We start from the raw sequence: 25930 nt of genomic DNA, 5'->3' as shown, positions 1-25930 counted from the left end.
ACTTATTTGCCTTAATTCCTACAATAGTAATAAAACTCATTTCAAAAATTTATTATATCCAATTTCCAAATTTACTATAATACATAATTTCCACTATTTAACTGTCCTAGGAATTTTCATGCTTATTCTAGGGAAATTATTGATATTATCACTATGAATATAAAACCTAGTAAGTAACTAAATATTACTAAATAACAATTACAGTATTTCAATGTGATGTCGATAATATTTGAGTATGATTGCCAATATCTAATTCGGAAAAAATATTGTTTTATAAACAAAAATACTCATGACAATCTTTTTTAAAACAACTGAATCTTTGGTACTTCTTGGAATATAAAATAATTGTTCCCATATAGAAGTGCAACTAAAATGCGATACTTAACCTTATAATTTATAGAGGTTATGTTGTGAAACAATCGTAATAAAAATGGCTTATTTAACAAGAAAAGAAATAGACGAAATGAAACCACAAATAGAAAAAGCAGTTCATAAATTTCTTGGTTTTGGGGAACCTGCTATTGTGACTACAGCTGTCAATTGTATTACTTCAGGTTACGATAAACGCAAAACAGCAGGTTTGTGATAATTAATATTATGAATTGATTAATTATATTGTTTAAATAATTAATTAGAAATTTAATATATAATTTTATATATAAATTTATTATCTCTATGAAATAGAAAATGTTTGTTATTTTTTTAATTTCGCAGATAAATTATCCGCTTTATTGGAAGATAAGAAAGCTTCAAAATTAACTGAAAAAATATTTGCAATATATGATGATGCCAAAGCAGCTCAGAAAAGTAAAAAACGGAATCATGTGGAAGATAAAGATAAAGACAAAGATGCCAAGAAACCTAGATTTAGGGATGATGAAATCAAAAATGAAAAGACAACGGAAGCACAGTTATCTGCTGATAAGGTACTTTACATATTAATATAAATATAAGTATTAAATTTTTAATTATTTTAATTGCATTGCTTTCATTTAGATAAGACAAATGATGGCTAATGCCCAAAAAGAAATTGAAGAAAGAAAAAGAGCATTAAAAGCTATAAAACAAGAAGAGGTTCCACCGGTAAAACCTTTACTTAAAAGAGATTCTTTACCAACTGTAGGAAGCATGTATAATCAGGGTTTATTAAGTAAAACAGATTCCGACAAAGCACGAAAAATTGCTGCTTTGCAAGCTCAAATTAGAAGTAAATTAAGTTCAGGACTATTAGGTAATGTCAGTGTTCCAGATAAACCAACTCCTCTAATTTTGGATGAATCTGGCAGAACTGTAGATATAACAGGCAAAGAAGTACAATTAACACAAGTAGTGCCAACATTAAAAGCTAACATTAGAGCAAAAAAACGTGAAGAATTTAAAGCCCAATTACAAGAATCAAAAGGTCCAGAAGAAATTCAAGATACACACTTTTTTGATACTAGAATAGGTGTAAAACCTGCGGTACGAGGCAAACGTACTCTCAAATTTCATGAACCTGGAAAGTTCCAACAATTAGCTGAAAGAATTCGTATGAGAGCTCAGTTAGAAAAGTTACAAAATGAAATTAGTCAAATTGCTAGAAAGACTGGTATAAGTTCAGCAACTAAATTAGCGCTCATAGCTCCAAAAACAGAAGCTCTAAGCGAAGATGTGCCTAACGTAGAATGGTGGGATTCTGTTATATTAACAGGAGGATACCCAGACGAAAATGAATCCACAACTATTAAAAGCTCCACTATTACAAATTTAGTAGAACATCCTACGCAAATGCGACCACCAAGTATGTATTTTTTAATACATGTATACAATTTATTTCGGATAAATTATATAATAAAAATATCTATATAATATTGATTAATTATTTTTTATATTTTAGCTGATCCTTTAAAACCTATATATATGCCTGTATTTTTAACGAAAAAGGAACGCAAAAAATTACGAAGACAAAATAGACGAGAAGCTTGGAAAGAGGAACAAGAAAAAATTCGATTAGGTCTCGAACCACCTCCAGAACCAAAATTACGAATTTCGAATCTTATGCGAGTGTTAGGTACAGAAGCTGTTCAAGATCCTACGAAAATAGAAGCTCATGTTCGACAACAAATGGCTAAAAGATTAAAAGCTCATGAAGATGCTAATGCAGCTCGAAGACTTACTGCCGACCAGCGACGTGAAAAGAAAGCGCGAAAACTTAAGGAAGATACCACACTCGGTGTACATGTAGCTGTTTACAGGTAAGTTTATTACAAATGAATAAATATAATATATATTTATATTACGTAAAAAAAAATATTGATATTGTTATTACAGAATACGTGACCTTTTAAATAACGCTTCAAAGAAATTTAAAGTGGAAACAAATGCAAAACAACTTTATCTCACAGGCTGTGTAATGCTTTTCCGAGACTGTAATGTTGTTGTTGTAGAAGGAGGAGCAAAACAATTAAGTAAATATAAACGGTTAATGATGAATCGAATTAAATGGGAAGAAGATATTATAAAAGATAATGATGGAAATGATGTACCGAACAAATGTGTTCTCGTATGGGAAGGTACTAGCAAACAACGTCATTTTGGAGAAATCAAATTTAAAGTTTGTCCAATTGAAAAAATGGCTCGAGAGCATTTTAAAAAACACCAAGTTGAACATTATTGGGATTTAGCTTATAGTGGAGCAGTACTTGATAACACAGATGATATCCGTTCTTGAAAATGGATTCTGTAATTTCAGCAATAAATGCTAATATGGACGCAATGATAGACAATTTCAATACATTTTAAGTGAGTAATTATCGTGGAAACAAACAATAGTAAAAAAAAAAAAAAAAAAATGAATAATGTAAGCAGTGGCACATAGAGCGAAAATAAAAGTGCTCAAGGCCTCTCTAATGACAGTTTTATTTTTAAGTAGTTATAGATACCCTGGATCCAAAATATAAAATTGTATTCTCAAAATTATTTATACTTTATAAATTAAATTCAATTCAAGATAATATTTTTTTCATGAAATGTTAAATCAACTCTTGAAAAGGATTTTATTCTTTTTATATATAAAATGAGAATAAATAAAAAATAATATATTCGTTTAATTCAGAACTAAACTTTCCCAAACTCGAATTAGTTATGTTTGTAGTACATCATTTACTTATATATTTTTTAACGTGTCAATATCATTTAACGTATATTTATAAAATTAAAATATTCGATAAGAAATATAATCCTGAATTTCAATCATTTTCGAGATAATTAACTTCGATCGTTTGTAAAAAAAAAAAAAAAAATGTATACGGATAATTATCTTTACGCAAATAATTCTCGTAAAATTATTTCATTCTTTAAACTTATTTATTTTAGTTTATCTGCCCACGCTGAATATAAATAATCACACATGACACGTAGTCCTTTTGTGGATTGCCGCATCCAGATTGTAGGCGTGTGTTCGAGTCCGTATAACCAACGCAGTTAATCATTCGCAACATCGTGTTCAAGAATTTCAATCTATAGGTAACATTACAGTCAAGCCTGTAAGTGTCAATTAGCATAGTGCAACGGCATTGAGAGGCTATACACGAGGTATGCTGTAAAAGAACACGCAACATATGTATATATACAGCATGCGATATATACGAAAGTGTGAATGCACTTTGGAGCCTTGAAACTGTACGTAGTCCAACCGCGACTACGAATAACATAGTCTATGAAAGGTGAACCTTGGTCTTGTTCATAATATCAATCCAGCTGCAACGACAATGCGCTTTTACCATATCTTTCAAGTGTTATACGTCGATCGAGCAATACATCGTTGACACCCTATATTAACATGATCCTTACTTGGCCCCACTCTTTGAACCCACTGAACGGACTGAAGTTTTACTTTCGTTCGAGGATCGGTCTCAGTTCAGGTTTACCGCTTCGTGTTCTTGCGCATACCCGGCGCGGCTCTTGCGAAATTTTACGAGGCAAATGAATTTTATCAATTATTATCACACTGGGATGGTTTTGAAAAAAATGTCCGTGTGCATAAGACGAAGATCGATCAACGCTATATTTCTCTTCCTATCGCGGTGAGTGTTTTGCGTTTTCATTTTACGGGATAAAACGAAACGCGGCCACTTCACTGGCATACAGTGATTCTAGTGAAATTTGAAGTTATTTCATCTATAAAATTAACATTTGATACATTCAATATTTAGAAACGATTTTTTCATTTACATTTTAAAGATAACGTCAAAATTAAAAATATGCATAGTTATATCTTTAAAATCTTATCCTTGTATCAATTATCAATCATTATTATGGACTAAAAATAAATATTTTACCGAGAAAAAGAAATATTATCAAAAATATTAGAATATCGATTAATAACGTTACGTTGCTTGTCAATGAGTAAATTTGATGAAATGTAACTTCATGTGTACAATAGGAAAACATCACTATTCATAGTGATTTATTTTTGTGATAAAAATTACAGCATTTAGTTTTGAAAGGTTTTTTAAGCAAATATTTTATAATTCAAATAAATACCTTCTATTTTATAGAATTATTTCAACATTTAATTAATGATGTAATTTTACTACAATAGTAAAAGGAAAAGGCCATGTGCTTGTATTTATTTTTAATATAAATTCTGAACGTTGAAAAAATTAATTAGATAGTATATATATAATATTAATGAAATCTTTTGCATAAAACAATGTAATAATATTTATAACATTTTGAATGTGCATCAGATTTAAATTTGTAAATATTTTTACTAAGAAGAATTGTAAATGTATATGCAAGAAACTGTGTATTTTATATAAAATACGATGTAAAATGAACTTATGAATGCATCCAATGTATCAGAAAATTAATAATTTTAATTACATATCTTACAAAATCAAAGTTTTTGTGTTAAATGACTTCTACTCATTCACTACATCATCAAATAAAATTTCATAGAAAGTAGTTAACAAAACATCATTTATTTGAAATAATGAAAATCAAAAGAGAATCGTATATTTTCATTTAAAAACTTCAATTTTATTATTATTTTGATGTATTTACTTCGATTTTTTTCATTCATAGATATAAAATAAAAAATAAAATAACATTACGTTCCAATTTGTATAAATATTGGACAATTCTTTTTATCCAAAGATTTAACTCGAATTTGCTTTTAGCGGATAGAGAGTAAAAATTTAAAAAAAGTTTTTTCGAATTAAAAATTTCTTCGAATCACGCTCTCGAATAATAGCTTCTTCGAATAATACCAATTTATACGAACACTAATCATGGGAGTGGAGAAGATTACGTAAGAAAATCACAAAAGAACCAGGAAGAAACTTAAATGTCAAGTAACGAATCTTCTTCGATCTTTTCTTAAGGTCGATCGAATTCTTTTCGTTCTCTGTATCGCATTAACATGATAAAAAAAAGTAATTAACCACTTGAGACTTGGCTTCGAGATATAAGAGAAACGATGAATGAATTTAACGCGATAAATGGGACGACGAACAATAGGCCATACGGAATGAGGCGAAATGCCATCTTCAAGACAAGGTCTCTCGGGTTCATTGCAGTACCTGTAACGAATGTTGGAATAAGTCACGCGATACTTCGTAAACTCGTTTTTCCTTTTTTCTTTTTTTTTTTTTTTTTATTATAACGAAGAGATTGACTTAACGGGAAATCGTACGTTGCGAAAAGTTACGTGTTTAATTGCACACTCCATTTCAGTTGCAAATATACAAATATAGAAACAACTAATGTAATTGCGATTTAATGATTGATCTTATCGTGTAATTGGCAAGATAAATAATAAGAGAACTTTTGAATTTACATGACAATTATTAGGTAACATCAAGGTATAATACAAGTTATTAAACAATTTCTCACGAATTCATCCCAACTGGAAAGTGTAACGTTATCATAGTATTTTCATCACGTTCTCACAACGTTACATTCTCACAATGTTAATACTCTAATGTTTTATTTCTTTCTTTTCTCTCTCTCTCTCTCTCTCTCTTTCTCTCTTCAACATTGTTTTCACTCTCTTTAGAAATATATAATTTATGAATTCGAACGAAACAGGCTTGTGCTTTTACGTAGGGGCAAGCTTATATTTCTTATCTTTAGATTCCGATTCGCAGATTCCTCACTACATCTGTACTCGTGGACGGTACTACTTTACCATCAAACATGTTACTGGATCTGGGTAGACGTACGAATATCTCTATGGAGAAATACGAGCAGGCGGAACGAGCGATCCTGAACTCGCGCACGCATTTAAATCACGGCTCACCCTCGTGGTTTCTTGGGGCGTCGCACGAGATAACCGAGCACGCTCAAAATCTGTCGAGGCGAGCCCTACGAATAGAAACGATGGCCGTGATGTTGGTGGAGGCTTTGAACATGTCGTCGAAAGAGGCGACATCCGTGTTGCCATCGGTTGCCCCCATCAATTGTCCCGATTCACCTACGTTTTTGCAAGTGATGGCCAGTTGCAAGAAGATCGATCCTCGCTACAGGACGCACAGCGGGAAATGCAATAACGGTTTACATCCGACTTGGGGTGCCGCTCTGGAAGCTTACGTCCGATTCTTGCCGCCTGAATACGTGGACGGCGTCTCTTTACCGCGTATAGACTTGCCAAGCGCCAGAGATGTCTCGTTAAACGTGCATTCAGGTGGATCCGACCTCAAGCATCCCTACCTAATGGCGCTCACTGCACTCTTCGGCCAATTTCTCGTCCACGATCTTGCGCACACGCCCAAGATGGAACTGCCCGACGGAGCGAAATTGAAGTGTTGCGACGTGGATTACGAACACTTTCATCCGGAATGCTTCCCGATTCGTGCCGATAACGCTGTCGGTTGCATGGAATATTCTAGATCGGCGCCGCACCCAGGAAATTCGTTACAGGTAAATTGTCGAAGAATAATAGAAATGCATAACCGTGCGAGTAAAATCCGTTTTGCAACAATTCTTACGAAACTGTCTACGCGTCTCGCGTTGAAGTAAACGAGGTAATTCACAGAGTTGAGAAAGTTATTATTATTTTCGAAGAGAGAGTTTGATTCTTAAAAATTTATGTAACACGTTACAGGGATGCAAATTGGGTCCTCGACAGCAGATCAACCAAGCGTCGTCGTATTTGGATCTTTCCCCTCTTTACGGCAGTTCCGAAGACGTAGCGAAAGCTCTCCGATCCGGCAAAGGCGGTTTGCTTAATACGCAAAGGAAGAACTTGCCCATGCCTTCGCCCAAGTACGAAAGTTGCAGAAGCGCGAACAAAGCTTTCCCGTGTTTTCTTAGCGGGGATTCGCGGGTAAACGAGAACCCTGGTCTCACTCTAATGCATGTACTTTTTCTACGTGAACATAATCGAGTCGCTACTGCCCTGGGACAACTGAATCCTCACTGGGAAGATGAGAGGCTCTATCAGGAAGCAAGAAGGATCGTTATCGCGGAAATGGAGCATATAACTTATAACGAGTTTCTACCCGTTGTTCTCGGCGAAACAACTCTCGACAAGTACGTATTTCTCTTCTATATTCGCTTTATAATTAATTCGACGTAATAATTCCAATCGTTCGATAGATCGGTGTAACGAAATTTGTAACCAATTCTATATTAACAATTCGTTATTTCGTTAATGTTTTAATTTATGTTTAATTTATGTAAATTTTTATTTTTTTTTTTTTTTTTAATATCGAAAGATACCAATTACGCTTAACGCATCGAGGCTATTTTCGAAACTACGATAGTCGAACGGATGCGACACTTTCGAACGCTGTCGCGTCTGCTGGACTCTTCTTCATTGCCACGTTGACCCCAAAAACCCTCGACCTAGTTGACTCGCGATCGGCGTCAAAGTCTGGAGAAAGGTCCTTACTATCGGCCTTCTACGCTCCGCAAGAGTTCTATGAAGCTGGTGCTATTGATCGCTTGATTGTCGGCGCTACAGGTCAGTTGAAATATTATGTGTAAATATAATTTCAGTAAAAAATTTCCTTAAACTCGCATTTTATAAGAGAATATGTAGAAAATATGTAGAAAATATATTTAGATAGTATTATATAATCATTTCGTATGATTTAACTTGAAGGCATTAATGCCGTAAAATGCCATTATCTCAAATAAATCATTTGATTTATAATTATTTGATTTCGAAGAATCGTTTGTACAAATGTTTGCTTTAAATTTTTGTTGCAATCTTTCAAATCTTATAACAATTATGAAATGTAATAGTAAAATGTTGCGCGATTTTTATAGATTCATAAATTGTTAATTTTAGAATCATTTGACATTTAACATTCAGATTCGATTTGTATTTCTTTGTATTTATTATTTAAATATAAAGAAATTATTATTAGAGAGAACAAAAAGATCGATTAATTCTTAAATTATTATTAAAAAAAATAGTATTTGAAAAAAAAAATGATTTACCAAAAATGAACATGTGAAATTTGGATAAAAATTTTTTTAAATATTGTTACGCTAACATGGTGTCCCATGAGAACTTGGTTTTAATGACAATCTAGGATGCAAGATTTAATTTTCGCGACAGCGGGACATTCTAGGAAGCCATTGCCACCGGGACTGAATGAAATCCTTTTGGAAAGATATTTTCACGATGGAAAAAGCAACGATATCGCCGTGGATTACGCTGCACAAATCATACAACAAGGAAGAGACCACGGTTTACCACCTTATGTTAGATGGCGATCATTTTGCAATTTACCTCATATCATTAGTTTCGAAGATCTTAGAGGTACAATGTCTAAAAATACTATAGACAGACTTCGAAAAGTTTATAAGTAAGTGAATAATAATTGCTAATTGTAGATTTTATTTTTTATAATATTGATATAAAATTGAACATACAAAAACGCTTAATTATTGCAATTTTTTTAAACTTGAATATTTCAATTTATAATTTTATATTTTGATTTTATAATTTGTCTCAATTAATAAATTTTGTATTGTATTATATTATTTGTATTTTTTTTTTAATTCACAGAAAAGTAGAGGATATAGATTTAGTGACAGCATTGCTTTCGGAAGCACCGTTACCCGATTCAGTTTTAGGACCAACATTTCTTTGTTTATTGGGTCGTACTTTTCGAAATATTCGTTTTGGTAAGTATTATCGATATCCATGTTTAATCATAAAAGTACGTAAAGCTACATCACATCGATATTATATAGAGTGTTTATAGAAATATGAAACCCTTTTGAAAGATTCTTTATAGAATCTTGAAACAAATGAAAAAATTAATATGCAAAAATATAGATTAAAAATTACTTTTCAAATTATAAATGAATTTAATTGTATTATTATCATTCCATGTCTAATGTAAGATCAAATTGTTTATAACTTGAAAAATAACCTCTAATATTTTTGTTTATTTCAATGTTTAGAATCGATGCTTAGTATAATTTATTAATTTATTAATCTATTAATTTTGATTAGTGTATTTTTTCATTGATTATAATATTATAATATAGGTGACAGATATTGGTATGAAAATGCAAACAGCCCAGGATCATTTACCTCGAATCAATTAGATGAAATCCGAAAAATCACAATGACACAAATTTTATGCTACAATGGTGAAAGACTGAGTTTGATACAACCAAGAGCATTTCTTTTAAAAGATCGATTTTTGTAAGTTAGATATCTTATATGAATAAATGTTTAAAATATTAATAATTATTTATCACATAAATAAAAAATAAATGATTTAAATTTTCAGAAATGAATTAATAAATTGTACAATACATAAAAATGGATCACCAAATCTTTCACTTTGGAAAGAAAAAAATTCATAATTTTTTTGCTATTTGTAATTGTAGATAACAAATTTTATTTAATTGTTATAAATAAAAAATACTATCAATTATGTTAATCAATATTGTTCCTTACATAGAAGGTATAAATTTATATAATTTATTTTTTTTTCTTGCTAAGTTACAATTTTTTTTAATTGAAAATTAATAAATATAAATGAAATATATTATTAATATAGTTTGTAAGAACTATTTACTCAATTATATCAATACGTTCTATACCTTTTGTGTAAGTTCGTATTTAATATTTTTCATATTTGTAATATATATATATACAACAAAAGTAATTGTATTTTAAAAATGTATCATTTAATAAAATAGAAATACTTATTTTTTTTTTGTATATAAGTTTAAAACATTAAATATCTTTATATTTTTAATCGATAGATTAATAAATAATAATTGCTAAAAAATTATATAAAATTCAAATTCAAACATTATAAAAATATAAATAGTTATGAATTGAACTCTATAATAATATTATGAAAGAAAAATATCAACTTAGAATTATGAATTTATTAATTTCAGAGAGATTATTTAATGAAATAAATGATATAATATCTTGTCTATTTTTTTATGTATATACTTTTCTAAATTTAATTTATTTTCACAAACTACAATTAATGATTTTAGAATATAATAGTATATATTATAACATGATATTATATAATATTATTTAAAATTTGTGCATCAAAATTAACATTATTGATATAAAAAAAAAACTACTTATTTAGCAAAATAGTTCTAGCTAAATAAAAAGCAATTATAAAAAAATTGTTTTAACTAATTAACATTTAAAAGAGAATAATACAAAGTAATTCTATTATGATGAAATTTTTTCATTTATAGAAAATCTTCATATATCATAATGAATAAGTAATAAATAATAAGTAATAAATACATATTAACCTTTTCTATTTTTTGTTATTAAAATAGTTTAAATAACTTAATTTAAATAAAATAATATTTTTCATACCTGGTTATATTCCTTGTTAATACTGAATAAATTATTATTTTATAATTTTGAATTATGTAATACCGTTATCTTTTTACATCATTTTTTAAATTCCGGAAGTAATCGTAATATCTTCGCAACATCTTCATATACAAACTTAATCTTTGAGCAACTATATCTTTTGATTTATATAATAAATAGATAATATTACATTAACAATAATTAAAATTATTATATAAACTATTTATTTCATTTTTTTGATTTCAATTTTTTATTATTTGTCCGATTAATGATTACGACATCTATATTCTAGTAGAATATTCGGGATAGATAATTCTCGATTTCTCGAGTAACTAAGAGCAGGAAGGCCATGCAATACAGTGATTCGTGTATCCATTAAGAACTGAATTCCCATTGGTTAAATAATATTATCTTTATTGGTTGACGAAATGGAAGGAGTTCTATTGCGCGCATGGTGTGCGCATTATTAGTCTCTGTGAAGGTTGCATCACTACACGTGAAGTTAGAGTATTCGCGTCTCTTTTTAAGTTTTTCATAAATTTAAGCGATAAAAACGTATAAAATCAAGATGCTGACTGCTGCAAGATTATTAACTCGTAGTTGTAGCAATATAACCTGCGATATTACTAGAAAACAACAATTCAGCACAATTCTTAAAAATGTAAGTTCCGATGGCGATTTGTACGACACGCCGTTTCAATTTCATTTATCGAACATTTTTTCTTTGTATTTACTTTATACAATGTTAATGATAATTTACTATATCATAAGAATAAGTTTATTGTAATATATTTATTTTTATTTCGTCAACACTTTGTGTACTTAAATATCCTTTCTATTAAAACTTAAACATTACCGGCACGTGATCTATCTTCAATATAATATTTATATATTTTAAATTGATTACAAAAAGATGTAACATTATTGATAATTATTATATTTGTATCTTTTTATTACTCTATGATACTATTATTATAGTAGATTTTTTTTACGTTATAATTACTATTACAGTATATTAGTACAACAATTGTATATTAAATACAACAATCTTAATATAAATTTAATGTTTTTCAGGTTGTGGCTCCTACTTTGAACATGCCCCAACGATTTACAGATTTGCAACAATATAGATACAAGTAAATTAATTACAATAGTTAAATCATGTTATGATAAATTTATATATTTAAATTAGTTTTATATATATATAATTGTATATTTTACTATTAATATAATATAAATTATCTTGTTAAATTATGTTTAAAAGTAAGTGTATTATTTATTCAGATCTGAAGGTGTAAAAGGAGCAGTCATTGGTATTGATCTAGGAACAACATTTTCATGTGTAGCAGTTATGGAAGGAAAACAACCTAAAGTTATAGAAAATGCAGAAGGATCACGAACGACTCCATCTTATGTAGCATTTAGTAAAGGTTAGAAACTATATTATATATTATATATTTTCACTATGTTACATAATTAGAAAATTTTTTTCTATATGTATTAAATAATTGTTACAAAAGGGTGAATGACAAATCTTTCTGTATTGTTACATAGTTTTTCTATATTTTAAGTATAATAATTTTTATATTTTTTTCAATTTTTTTTATTAAGATAATTGTTTTTAAATTTGGAAGTATGTTTCTAAATTATATGTATTTAAGAATAACAAGAAAAATGTAAGAAAAATTATAAAAATGAATTCACTAAAATGGATTTAGAAATGATTTATTATTCTTTTTTTTTTTTTTTTAATCTTTTTAGAAGGAGAACGTTTAGTTGGTATGCCAGCTAAACGTCAAGCAGTTACTAATTCATCAAACACATTTTATGCTACAAAACGACTAATTGGACGAAGATTCGATGATCCTGAAGTAAAAAAAGATATGTATGTACTTTACATACATATATGTTAATAAATTAAATATTTCTTTTTTAAATAAATTTATAATTTGTAATTTTAGGAAAAGTGTATCTTACAAAATTGTCCGTGCCTCTAATGGAGATGCATGGGTACAAGGAGGTGATAGTAAAATGTATTCTCCTAGTCAAATTGGTGCATTTGTACTCATGAAAATGAAAGAAACAGCAGAATCATATTTAAATACATCAGTAAAAAATGCCGTAATTACTGTTCCTGCATACTTCAATGATTCTCAAAGACAAGCTACTAAAGATGCTGGTCAAATTGCTGGACTTAATGTACTTAGAGTAATTAATGAACCAACAGCAGCTGCTCTTGCATATGGCATGGACAAAACAGAAGATAGAATGTAAGAATTTCAATATTTTTAATTATGTATTAAATATATTAATCTATTTATGAAATACATAAAAAAAAAATGATGCTATTATTTTTCGTCTCTTAGAGTTATATATTATATATGCTGAAATTATTTACTGATTAATTTAGTGACATTTTTGAATATCATTTAATAAAAGAACCATATTTTATATAGATGATATATATTTCAGTATTGCAGTATATGATTTAGGAGGTGGAACTTTTGATATTTCAATTTTGGAAATTCAGAAAGGAGTTTTTGAGGTTAAATCTACAAATGGAGATACTTTCTTAGGAGGAGAAGACTTTGATAATGCATTGGTTAATCACCTTGTATCAGAATTTAAAAAAGATGTATGTATATTGCAATAATTCATGCTATTTATATATGTATCACATATATTTTTATGTACTATTATATATGATATTTCAATACTATTTTTATTTCTTTGTATAGCAAGGTATAGATGTAACTAAAGATGCAATGGCCATGCAACGATTGAAAGAAGCTGCTGAAAAAGCAAAGATTGAATTGTCTAGTTCTTTGCAAACTGATATAAATTTGCCTTATTTAACTATGGATTCTAGTGGGCCGAAACATTTAAATCTTAAGCTTTCAAGAAGTAAATTTGAAAATCTTGTTGCTGATTTAATTAAACGTACTATTCAGCCATGTCAAAAGGCACTTTCTGATGCTGAAGTAACAAGATCTGATATTGGTGAAGTATTATTGGTTGGTGGTATGACAAGAGTACCAAAAGTTCAACAAACTGTACAAGAAATTTTTGGTCGACAACCATCAAAAGCTGTAAATCCTGATGAAGCTGTAGCTGTAGGTGCTGCAGTTCAAGGTGGTGTTCTTGCTGGAGATGTTACGGATGTTCTTCTTTTGGATGTTACACCTTTGTCACTTGGTATTTACATCTACTATTTTTTTTTTATATTTTTAATTAAAATTATTTCTAGACTATGATGATTGTTAGAACTAATCTTCTCTCTGATCAAAATGAAAACTATAATCTACTGAATTTTTATAAATATTTATTCTCTTAGATATATTAGAGAATTTTTAAAATTTAATATTTAAATTTTTTAGGAATTGAAACATTGGGTGGAGTATTCACACGATTAATTTCTCGAAATACAACTATTCCCACCAAAAAAAGTCAAGTGTTTTCTACAGCTGCTGATGGTCAGACTCAAGTAGAAATTAAAGTACATCAGGGTGAACGGGAAATGGCTAGCGATAATAAACTTTTAGGACAATTTACTCTTGTTGGAATTCCACCTGCACCTAGAGGTGTGCCACAAATAGAAGTCACATTTGATATTGATGCTAATGGCATTGTTCATGTGTCTGCTAGAGATAAAGGAACTGGAAAAGAACAACAAAGTATGTAAACGTGTAAATTAATTACAATATTTTTTTAGTTTACAAATAGATTAATATAATTTATATATACATTAACAAAATTGATTTATTTAATTTACTTTTAAATTTCTATTTATAGTTGTTATTCAATCAAGTGGTGGTCTTAGTAAAGATGAAATTGAAAATATGGTGAAAAATGCAGAACAATATGCTAAACAAGATAAAATAAAAAAAGAAAGAGTTGAAGCTGTGAATCAAGCTGAAGGAATTATTCACGATACGGAATCTAAATTAGAAGAATTTAAAGCACAATTACCACAAGATGAAGTAAGAATATGTATAATGAGTATTATATAAAATCATTATTCTATCATATATCATATTATATTCTATGATATTTATACTATAGTAATTTGATTTTATTGTCATAATATTTATTTATTAATTATTTATAGTGTGATAAACTCAGGGACTTGGTTGGCAAAATGCGAGGAACATTAGCTAAAAAAGATGACACAGAACCAGAAGAAATTAAAAGACAAACAAACGAATTACAACAAGCGAGTCTCAAATTATTCGAAATGGCATATAAAAAAGTATGTAAAAATTTATTAAAATTTATTTAAAATTTTAATAACATTATATAAGTATTTTATTAATTTATTTTATTATATATAGATGGCCGCAGAACGAGAAGGACAAAGCCAAAGTCAAAATCAACAACAAGAAGAAAAACCTGAAAAGAAAGAGGAGAAGAATTAATTATTTTTTATTGTATAACAAAGAATTTCTAACAAAGAGAAATCCCGAAGTGTAACCCTAACTTTTTGATGAGCCTTTACATAATGATACATCAAAAAAACTGAAGTTAAATGATATTTGATTTTGAAAGGAAATAATTTTTTAGATTTTAGTAATGGTATTGCATAGTGTAGCAACAGTTGTTAAGTGCTTGCTTATATATAAGTGAATCTCTTTTTATAAATGAAGTCTCGCTTTATATATCTGAATATTCTCTCTGCTTCTTTCTCTCTTTTTTCTTCTTTTTAATATTAAATATTTCATAAACTATTAAACACATTAATTTCCATAAAATTAGTTATCATTAGTTTTAGTTTTTAAGTTCTACCTCTGTGCAATGGCTCATAAAAAATGAAAGTAACACTTCGGAACTTCTACTTGTAAAGAGTGGCATGCTAATGTTGCAATCGTCCAAGCGTTGGCATTTTAATCTGTTGTGCTGCGACAAGGATTGCTACACATATTTTTTGTTATCAATTGATTAAAAGACTATTTAAGAAAGAAAGCGTTAGCACATAGCGAATTTGATTTAAATTAAATAAATATATCCGAACAACAAAAACAGTTAACAAATAGTAAGTAATATGTACATTAACTTAAAAAATCACGAATTTTCGCATAAATTATATTTTTTCTGATCATAATAATTTGTTTACTTTAAATATTTACATCTCTATGTTCAAATTAAGTATAAAATTACGAAAATCATAATAAGCATATTTCCTGTATTTTGACAAAAAACTACGTTGATTCGTATGTTCAGGTGACACAATTGATTAAATAATAAAAACGTTGTATTGTTTTGTTTAATGGAAATGTGTAATGAATAATTTTGTATATAATTACTAGAAATTTTCATATTTTTCTACAAAAGAATAATTTCGCAAATGAATTAATTTTTTTTATATATAATAAAGAATATATTTAACAATTATCCAAAGGTAACAAATATATATAATTTCTACACATACAAAATATAGAATAAATCTAATATTTAATGGGACTTTGTGATCTATATTTTAAATAGATTACGTAAAAAATCAAAATGTTTAGTATGTCTTTTATAAGTTAGAATAATAAATGCAAGAATTATATTCAATTCAATAAAAAAAATTGAGTTTAAAACTAAATTAAGATTTTAAAAATAATTTTATTTTATTTTTCTAATATATGTATTAAATTCATGGATTTTTTAATTATTACGAGTAGTAGACAAATTCAATGTGAATTGAATTATTCATAAATTAATTAATAGATTATGTAAAAAAGACAATAAACTTAAAGAGATAATAGAATTGTCTCTTGATCATATTATTTTGCAAAGTATATAAATAGAAAAGAGAAATAAAAGAATATAAAATAAAAATAAAGAAACCAAGAATGAGAGAACAAAAATTCAAGAATCAACGCCATCTTTAGGATGTAAATAAAACTAAAAAATGAAATAACTAAAGAACTATAAATAACTAAAGAAGATTAAAGATAAAATAAGAATTGACCGTTAGTGTCATCTTTCAAATATCAAAAATATTTCTTTAAAACAGGATGAAGTAAGAATTAAAGATTAAATTTGAATATTTTTAATAAAATAATTTTTAGAGCGATTTTCAGCATTCAAGAAATGGCGGTGAAGATCAATTATTACTCTATTTTTATTCATTTTCTGTTATTTACTTTTTGTCTATTTAGTTTTATTCTCAGTGTAGTACTTTAGAAATGATTATTTCGATATTTTTAGTCTATTTCTGTCCTTTTCCTACTATTTGTTCTCGCGTAATCACAAACAAAATATATTAATTGAAGATACTTTCATTTTTTTTTTAAAATTACAATATATTTAATCTTTAATATATAAAATATAGATATATAATGCATCTTTAGAACAATAACTATGCAAAATATAGAATACTTTAATCTGTATAAAATTCTGTGAAATTATTATTTTATTCTAGCCAATTGCGGAATTTATTGATGTTACGAGATTGGTTAGAATTGAGCCGGCAATTATGGTAGTATAAAATGAATTTAAAATGAGATTTTGATATAAATAAAATCTAATTTAAAATCTATTTAAATTTTTTTAATATTTGTAAAAATATTTGTATCAAGAAATTATTAAAAAAAAAAATTATTGATAATTATAAAAAAAGTATCGATAGTTTCGATTACGATAGCTATCGATATACCATCGACATTTTTCCATCTGTAATGGGGGGCTTAACAGGTTTGAAGAGGTAAAATTAAGATTATAGATCAATTGTGCAAATAGATTTTCATTTTTACCAGTTTACGATATTTCGTGGAAATAAAAAATGACGGAAAGTTCTGATGAAAGCTCAGAAGAATCAAGCTGGGTATTATATAGAGATCGTGAGGAATGGAGAGATGTAGTTCCTGTGCCTCAAGATGATGGTCCTAATCCTATTGTTTCAATTGCTTATTCTTTGAAATGTAAGTTATTTATTTAATTTTATTGATAACTCATTATATTCAGATAACTATAAGATTTATAATTATATCTTATTAGTATTAATACTCTTATCATAATGCATTATTTCACACATAACCTTACATACTTAAGATAGATAAATATTTATGTAGATATTAAAGAACTTAAGTAGGCATATACATATATATATATAAATATAATATATATATATAGTATATTTTATTATTTCAATTATTATTATTATTATTTTAAAATACTTTTAAGTTATAGTTATACATTTATTTCATAATTATACATTTTAAGTTATAATTATACATTTATTTCATAATTAATTCATTTTATTTAATATTTTATAAACATAAAATAAAAAATATTATATAATAGATACTTTAATATTTACAAACTATATTATCTTTATTTAATATTTCTTTAATATAATATAATATTTCAATTTACTAAAATTTTATTATCATTTTAAGTTAGGGACACATATGACTATTTCCGAGCTATTCTAAAATCTGGTGAAAAGTCAGAGCGTGCATTAGCTTTAACAGAAGATTGTATCTATCTTAATCCAGCAAATTATACAGTATGGCAATATAGAAGAGAAATACTTAAAGCTCTTGGAAAGGAATTACGAGATGAATTAAAATCTACTAATATACTCACAGAATATAATTCTAAAAATTATCAAGTATGGCATCATAGGAAACTTATTGTTGAATGGCTCCAAGATGCTAGTGGAGAATTAGAGTTTACAGAAAATATTTTAAAAATTGATGCAAAAAATTATCATGTTTGGCAGCATCGTCAATGGTGTATAAAAACATTTAAGTTAGTATAATTTTCTAATATCTCTATTTTTTTTTAAATTATAGATTATAGTTTTAATTACAAATTTATACGATAAGTGTTAATAATAAATATGTATCCAGTTTATTTGAGAAAGAGTTGGAATATACAGAACATTTATTGAATGAAGATATTCGCAATAATTCTGCTTGGAATCAGCGTTATTTTGTCATAAATAACACAACCAAGTTTGAACAAAATATAATTGACAGAGAAATTGACTTTACCTTGGATAAAATAGAATTAGTTAAAGGCAATGAGAGTGCTTGGAATTACCTTCGAGGGTACTGTTGGTGATTATTTATGCAATTTATAACTATAAAATATATAATTAAATTAATGATATTATGAATTATTTTAGTATTTTGATGCATGACAGCAATGGTTTGGCCTATAATGAAAAAGTAAGACAAAAATGTGAGGAATTGTATCATGCTGGTTGTCGTGTTAATCATTTACTAGCCTGTATTATAGACATTTGTCAAGAGAAACCAATATCAGACGAGTCATCTAATTCAATATTTCATATCGACAATGCTCTTAAGGTATTGTTTCATCTAATTGAATATATATTTATGACTTTAATGTTTAGAATTATATCTTTTAATTACATTTTTAGTTATGTAAAGAATTATCTGAGAAACATGATCCAATAAGAAGAAGATATTGGGATTTTATTGGTCAACAATTATTGGAAAAAAAGAAATCAGAGTCTATAAAAACGTAGTTTACATTCTACATTTTTATAAAAAACATAATTTGAATTGATATTATAATCCACATATGAGAAACTGTGTATTATATATTTCTATGTTGAAATGATGACAAATATATCAATATAAAATATATATTGATATCAATATAGATATGAAATGTATTGTTTATAAGATTTGATAATGCATTTTAGTCAATATTATTAATTAACAGATCACCTTATAAATAAGAGTTAGTAACTGGACAAATTTTATAAGATATATACAAAAAAATTCATAATACTTTATGCAATATTTTTAAGTGTAATAAAAAATAAAATAAGTTGTATAATTATGAATGGAAAAAAATAAAATGGTGAAGAGCATTTTTACAAAGTATTTTTATAAAGTTTCTCTTTATCTCTTTCTATTGTTAGTTTCTTATTCTTAGAAGGTAAATTAATACAAAAAAATATATAACAATTAACATTGATTATCTATTTATTTATAAAATAGTTACATACTTTGAAGTATAATACAATAACTAATTACGATAATCATATTAATATATGCATAGGCCTTGTGGTAACTAAGATAATTATGAACGCAGCGTTTCAAACGATGATTTTACCACCAAAAATATTTTCGTGCGTCTTTTTAAGCTTTAATTTTCATAATATATTTTTTAATAAATATAAACTCAAATTTATTCGTTGATATCAGTTTTTAAATATTAATGGTTACCTTTTTGAGGCAGTGTTAATATTTCTAATGATGAAAAGTTAATTTCGTTGTAAATAAATAATGGCAGTGGTTTTACTCTTTTAAATTAAATTATTCATATTTTCAAAAAATTTTAACTAATTTTTTTTTATATAAATTATGTTTTAAAAAATTTGATTCGAATATTACATCGGTATTTAAAAAAAAAAAAAATAGAGCTATAAATATAGTTTTTTTATCATACAAAATCAAAATTATAAATTTAAAGAGCATTTAGAGCAGTATTCTCATTATGATCGATTATGTATTGTTATATTATTTTCATCTATGAATTATAAATTAAAATTAATTGTAAAAAGAAATAGAGAAATTTTTTAATTAATAATATTTTTCGCATACATATAATTTCTAACAAATACATGAGACATTTAAAATCAAAATTGGCCGAATCCGATTAATTTTGTGTTACAAAATAATAACAACATTTTAAATGAATTATAAAATGAATTATCAATACAAGAAATGGATTTGGTGGATATTGATTCCAGACGCCTCGTAATATTATAAGTTTTTAATAAAATAATCGATATTACACATGACACAAATTTTTTAACGATATGTGTAAATGACAAAGTAACATTAATTTTTAAATACCAATATATATGGGTATATATATTAAATGGTATGCGACATGCGAAAATATTGTTGATCAACTTTTCAAGAATATATATGTATATTTAACGTGAAATAAGTATAACGATGTAGATTTTATTTCGATGAAAAAATTCGATCGATCTAATAGAATTCCTTATACAACGAAACATGTTTCCAATGCACGATGCTTGTTGATTGGGCATTTTTTTTCTTATTAACTTCTCTATCCTAACATTTAACAATCAACATTCAAACGAATAATCCGATTATACATGTACCGATCGGAAACAAGTCCATTTAAAGCCATTCAAAGAAAAATATGAATAGATCTCTGAGCATAATTTCTCATAATTATTTTTTATAACGTTTATTGTGTATATTTAATTTGGAATTTTTGAAATGCTCGCAAAGGACTTCGCTCCCATCGGTACATTAAAGCTACAAGATATACGTAGTTTTACGGATATATTACATTTACATCTGCTTTACACCGAAAATATACCGTCATATGAATATTTTTACCTCTTTATCTCTTTTTTTTCTCCTCTCTTTATTTAAATTCCTTTACTTGTAACATTCGTATAACTATTTTTTTTGTCAACTTGTTGTGATAATCACACGGTGTCTGAAAACTCGCAAATCATCGTTTTGAATTTTCAAAGATGAAAGTTGTGAAACAATTAATCCGAGATATACATGTTACGATCGATACAAATATGTATTGCTCAAGATAAAAATATGATACAATTCACGGATGATTATCCAATTCATAGAATGCTCGTTAAATTATCTTATTTTAACACGTTTAACCCAGCATGAATCACTGATGGGTTACAGCTACTTCACATCGTCACATTTTAAGCGAGTAGGAAGCATTCACCTTTCAAATAACGTATTACTATTTCTAATTACTCAATTTGAGACGACTGAATTAAATTGCTAAATTGCTATTTCAATAAACAGCAGAGATTATCGTTATCATAAATATTCATTAATTTGAGCAATAAGCGATTCCGATTTAATCTCAGACATACTATAGTTTGTATGATCAAACTCCAACATTACATACAAACATTTTGTACCTCGAAAAGTTTTTGAAATCAATCTCACGGAGAGTTAATTGGACGAATTTTATTAGCACATTAAATCCATACTTCTTTCTCATCGATTCTATCTTCATTTGCGAAGACGTAACATTCTAGTACTATTTTTCATGCACCGTGTAATACAATCAGGCTACTTTTATGTTGTCAATTAATATTTTTTTTTTTTTTTCCTTAATGAATACGTTATCTATATACGTTTGGACCACCTGTCAGCCAGAACAAGCACAGCCCGATCATAATCATCCATTTTTTTTTTTTTTTTTTTATTTAATAATTCTCTTTAAGTATTAATGTAAACGGTTCAATGATCCTTTAACACTTTCCATGCCCGGCCGTTTTTTGATAATTTTCCAAGAATACGTTCCGTTATTCTTAACTTGATGATAACGCCCTACGTTATCATGATTGATAGTTTTCTTCCGAAAATAATATTTCTTAGAATGGAATATTGCAAAATTATCGCGAAAAAGATGTTAAGAGTTAAGATTAAAAAATATATATATATATATATCTTAGAATAAATTTTTTCAAAGATTTCAAGTGGTTCAAAGTTTAAAGTTCTTCGCGTACGACCCATGCGGCACAGAATGTGTTAAACACACTTTTCACCAATCTAGTTGGCCTCTTTTTTGAGAAGGCATCGAATCCTTTATAATATATCCTTTCGAATCCATTTTTTTTTTTTTTTCCGATTTCTCTGCCCAGCAGTTATACTATTATTTCTAGTAGATACCACTGAAAATATTCTCGATAAAAGTACGATTAGCTATCGAGAAGGAGATAGATTTCGTATAGAGATAGATGATCGAATCTTATTCAAATACAGTATGCCTAAGTTGAAATAGACGAGTTATTACGTGCATTTTATACCCCTCATGGATCTTTTAAAGTCGTTTAAAGTGCGGCTAATCAGCAAGTTTTCATTGCACGCGATAAATAGCATTCGTTTTTTTCTTCTTGCTAAATAGTATTTAGCAATAAAAAATAAAGTAAAATTTCTTTTAAATACTAGATTTTCTATAATGAATTTTATTTTTACAAATTAGATATAGATAATTTCTGCAAACTTTTAGAATTCTAAACTGCGTAAAGAGAAGCGAGAAAATTCTTTCTTTTTTTTTCTTTCACTAGAATTCCCCACAGATTTTTAAAATTTTTATTCCACTCAAAATATTTAAAGTTAATTATTAATTATTAAGATCTATATGGAAGAATTTCATTAAATATATAGGATTTTAGATCTTCTTATATATTAACGTGTATAAAAGCAACATATTTATATTAATAAATATTTAAATAATTTAAATATATAAAGAAAAAATATTTCAGAAAAAATATTATTGTTTCAATTCAATTGTGGGGAGTATTCAAGTTACTTTGTTTAATATTTTAGGACAATATTCTAAAGGGCACTATTTAATATATGATGAAATTTCATAGATTTTTTTTATATAAATCAATATATCACAAAAAGTGATGCATACTCGAGGAAAATGTAAATTAAAATTAAAAACCAAAAGTTATCGAAAAACTGATTTAAGATATTGATAAAGAGGGAAGGAAGGATAGAAGAAAAATAAGGGCAAGAGAATAACGAAATCATTTGTTCAAAATCAATTATCTTTATTATATAAAAATAAATTATAATAAATGAATGATAACAAATTAATGATAGATGATAATTTAGATAGAAAAATTTTTTTAACGATGCAATCAAAAGGATCAAATATTATTCGAAACATCAGTTTCGTATTCATTTTCAAGATGAAATTATAAATGTCTAAATTAATTTGTGAAGTATATTCACTATATTATAATCATTATCATAAAATTTATGAAAATTATTATTCCTTAATTTTCTTTTGTAAATTTTTCGTTAAATGTAACGAATAATTACTTATTATTTATGATTGTTACATTTTCTAATTAATCGTCTATCATTAATTTATTACCATTCGTTTATTACAATTTATTTTTATATATAATAAAAATAATTAATTTTGAATTTTCGTTATTCTCTTTCCCACGCTTCTTTCACCTTCTCTCTTTCGTCTTTGTTGATTCCTTAAAGTTTCGAAGATAATGTTTCGATTTTTGATTAGTGATTTCTAATTTATATTTTCATAACATTTTTGTTGACATATATAAAAAAAATCTGTGAAATTTCATCATCGGTTGAACAATGTCCCGTGTTAATATAATTTTAAATTCCGTTTCGCGTATAAATTCATGATTAAATTTATGAAATTTTTCAAATTTCAAACATTCGTTATTTGAAAAATCGACATTTTTCCTTCTTCGACACAAAATTATTATCTCTAAATAATTGGAAATACATCGAACACACGCACACACACACACACATATGCTTGAAAAATATCGAAATCCGTTGAAAATATATTATTCGTAAATCGTTGACAATAATGTATTTTATCGAGAATTGTTGCAGATTGTTACTTAATTTAAACAAGATAGCGATGTTACAGATAGTTAAATAGTTCTTTGACTCTCGTGTTGAAAAGTTGGTGCTATTTGGTTGGTTGTAATGGCCGCGTTTAACCGAAACGATCTATACTCGTCTATCAGATTTGGGCATTGGAGAAGTATCTAGTTAAAAATTTCGAATAAAGTTACTTTAAGTAATCACTCAATTAAAACTATCATAATCGATTCATTTTTATTTATATAACCTCGGCCGTTTGCCACTACAATTATTTACTATTATTATTTTTTGAACGATAAATTATCGAAATAACCTATCAGAAGTAACTTTATTCGTAATTTCAACAATTTAAATTTTGCCCATTACATCGTCGTCTATTTGCTCGAAACTGTACATAGAATGAAAATTGCTCGTTTGCGACGCGTGTTCAAACGATTCTGATGCAACGACGTTTCGTATGCCTTGTCTCTTATTGTCTACTTCGATAAACTTAAGAAGAAACGTGATATTTTCCCTTGATCGTGTTTTAGAAAATATGAATTCTGGTCCTTAGGAAAAATACCAGAAAAATACTCTGTTTCGCTAAGCTGTTTGGAAAAGGAAGATTTTTTTTGTGTTTGAGAAGTTGTTCGTGTGTATCCCGTGTTGTTATTCTTCTCGTTCGTGTATCTAAATTGTACGATACAAATTTTCAAGGTGACATTTTTGTATCGCTCGATCAGATTTAATTTTGAATTTTTTTCACAAATATATCTCGATTTTTTTTTCTTTCTTTTTTTTTTCTTTTTTTTTTTCTTTACAAATTTTCGTCTAAAAGATACGTCAAACATACGTAATAATTTTGACTAATCGACAATGATACAATAATTGTTTGGTTTCGATCAAATTTTTCTAATTCATACAAGATCTTATCGACGCAAGGCTCTATAGATACACTATATAAGTAAGATAAGACAATTTATTGTTAGTGATAGTGCGCGTACGCACGTGTATGTATGTATGTATGTATGTATATACGATCGTGTTTGTGTATTTAGTATATGCGTAAGAGGCATGCATACATATCGATCAAGTGTAAGATAGATCTAATGTAAGAACTATGAAATTTCGAGGCGACAACTGATTTTAATTTTTCCTTCTTCTCGCGTAAAATAAAATAAAATATAACAAAAAAAGGAAATTGTTTCACTATTGAGTATTCAGACTTGGTTAATAAAAAGATAATACAAAATAAGTTGATTCGACTAAATTCCTGATTAATCGAAAATAAAAAATATGGATTTGTTTAACGTATTGGATCTATCGTATTCTCGATCGACGTGAGGTGGACGTGAAATATTTCACGTATCTATCTAGATCTAACATTTGGTTGGGAATTGAAAATATCTAGGTAATAACGTAATTACGTCGTTCCTTTTGTCTTTTCTATACTTACTTCAGTAACTTCAAAGACATGCGGTAGTGATCGAGTTGATACGAGGCAACTTTGAAAATGCTCGCCTCAGTTTCTTTTTTTTTTTTCTTTTCTTTTCTTTTTTTTTTTTTTTTTTTCTTTTATACGTAAATATCTTACATCCTAAGTGTAGAGGCGCTGCTAAAAATCGGAGAAATCTCTATTTCGTCGCGCACATAGATATATTTCCTTTTCCTTTCGTTCTCATATTTCCATCGAATGTATCTCGTTTCGTTTCTCCTCCTTTTTATAGAATCCACCTTCGTTGATCGGATGCAATTTTTCCTTTTGGTA

General features: G+C 27.4%; 4 protein-coding genes and 1 long non-coding RNA gene across 10 annotated transcripts; 4 read left to right on the top strand and 1 right to left on the bottom strand.

Moving 5' to 3' along the window:
- The first annotated feature begins 171 nt into the window (after positions 1-171).
- Positions 172-4884, top strand: Prp3 (pre-mRNA processing factor 3). Of its 2 annotated transcripts, XR_015293239.1 has the most exons (6): positions 401-578; positions 715-926; positions 997-1780; positions 1877-2234; positions 2311-2781; positions 3355-4884. XR_015293239.1 is itself a non-coding variant. In XM_012489078.3 (5 exons), the coding sequence occupies exons 1-5, from the start codon at positions 431-433 to the stop codon at positions 2708-2710; spliced, it is 1902 nt and encodes a 633-aa protein (XP_012344532.2). In that variant the 5' UTR covers positions 172-430; the 3' UTR covers positions 2711-2889. The 2 variants fall into 2 exon arrangements, 1 of the variants encoding a protein (XP_012344532.2); XM_012489078.3 differs by lacking the exon at positions 3355-4884 and having other exon boundaries at positions 172-578; positions 2311-2889.
- Positions 3930-10164, top strand: LOC100871943 (peroxidasin). Of its 2 annotated transcripts, none has more exons than XM_012489075.2 (8): positions 3930-4064; positions 6132-6903; positions 7088-7515; positions 7701-7948; positions 8552-8801; positions 9005-9123; positions 9493-9652; positions 9741-10164. In XM_012489075.2, exons 1-8 carry the CDS (start codon positions 3964-3966, stop codon positions 9814-9816), a joined length of 2154 nt encoding a protein of 717 aa, XP_012344529.1. In that variant the 5' UTR covers positions 3930-3963; the 3' UTR covers positions 9817-10164. The 2 variants fall into 2 exon arrangements, with proteins under 2 accessions (XP_012344529.1, XP_086767904.1); XM_086911778.1 differs by having other exon boundaries at positions 6118-6903.
- On the bottom strand, positions 4840-11102 carry LOC147657001 (uncharacterized). The gene is made up of 2 exons (XR_015293247.1): positions 10811-11102; positions 4840-5564 (listed from the first exon to the last, which is right to left on the bottom strand). It is a non-coding gene; the product is annotated as an uncharacterized LOC147657001 (long non-coding RNA).
- On the top strand, positions 11047-16394 carry Hsc70-5 (Heat shock protein 70 cognate 5). The gene is made up of 11 exons (XM_003695561.4): positions 11047-11471; positions 11885-11946; positions 12095-12240; positions 12572-12695; positions 12772-13080; positions 13283-13445; positions 13549-14005; positions 14188-14484; positions 14603-14790; positions 14919-15059; positions 15142-16394. The coding sequence occupies exons 1-11, from the start codon at positions 11379-11381 to the stop codon at positions 15223-15225; spliced, it is 2064 nt and encodes a 687-aa protein (XP_003695609.1). The 5' UTR covers positions 11047-11378; the 3' UTR covers positions 15226-16394.
- A 1006-nt stretch (positions 16395-17400) lies between these two features.
- Fnta (farnesyl transferase alpha) lies at positions 17401-19656 on the top strand. 4 transcript variants are annotated; one of them, XM_003695579.3, is made up of 5 exons: positions 17401-17715; positions 18193-18547; positions 18649-18849; positions 18927-19110; positions 19185-19656. In XM_003695579.3, exons 1-5 carry the CDS (start codon positions 17577-17579, stop codon positions 19290-19292), a joined length of 987 nt encoding a protein of 328 aa, XP_003695627.1. In that variant the 5' UTR covers positions 17401-17576; the 3' UTR covers positions 19293-19656. The 4 variants fall into 4 exon arrangements, with proteins under 4 accessions (XP_003695627.1, XP_086767901.1, XP_012344533.1 ...); XM_086911775.1 differs by having other exon boundaries at positions 17422-17715; positions 18197-18547; XM_012489079.2 differs by having other exon boundaries at positions 17422-17715; positions 18649-18858.
- Positions 19657-25930: the final 6274 nt, after the last annotated feature.

Source organism: Apis florea, unplaced genomic scaffold (genome assembly GCF_048593485.1).
Source record: "Apis florea isolate Af1SG1 unplaced genomic scaffold, ASM4859348v1 contig_3367_pilon, whole genome shotgun sequence".
Classification (NCBI taxonomy): domain Eukaryota; kingdom Metazoa; phylum Arthropoda; class Insecta; order Hymenoptera; family Apidae; genus Apis; species Apis florea.
This window is presented reverse-complemented; position numbering and strand designations above follow the sequence as displayed.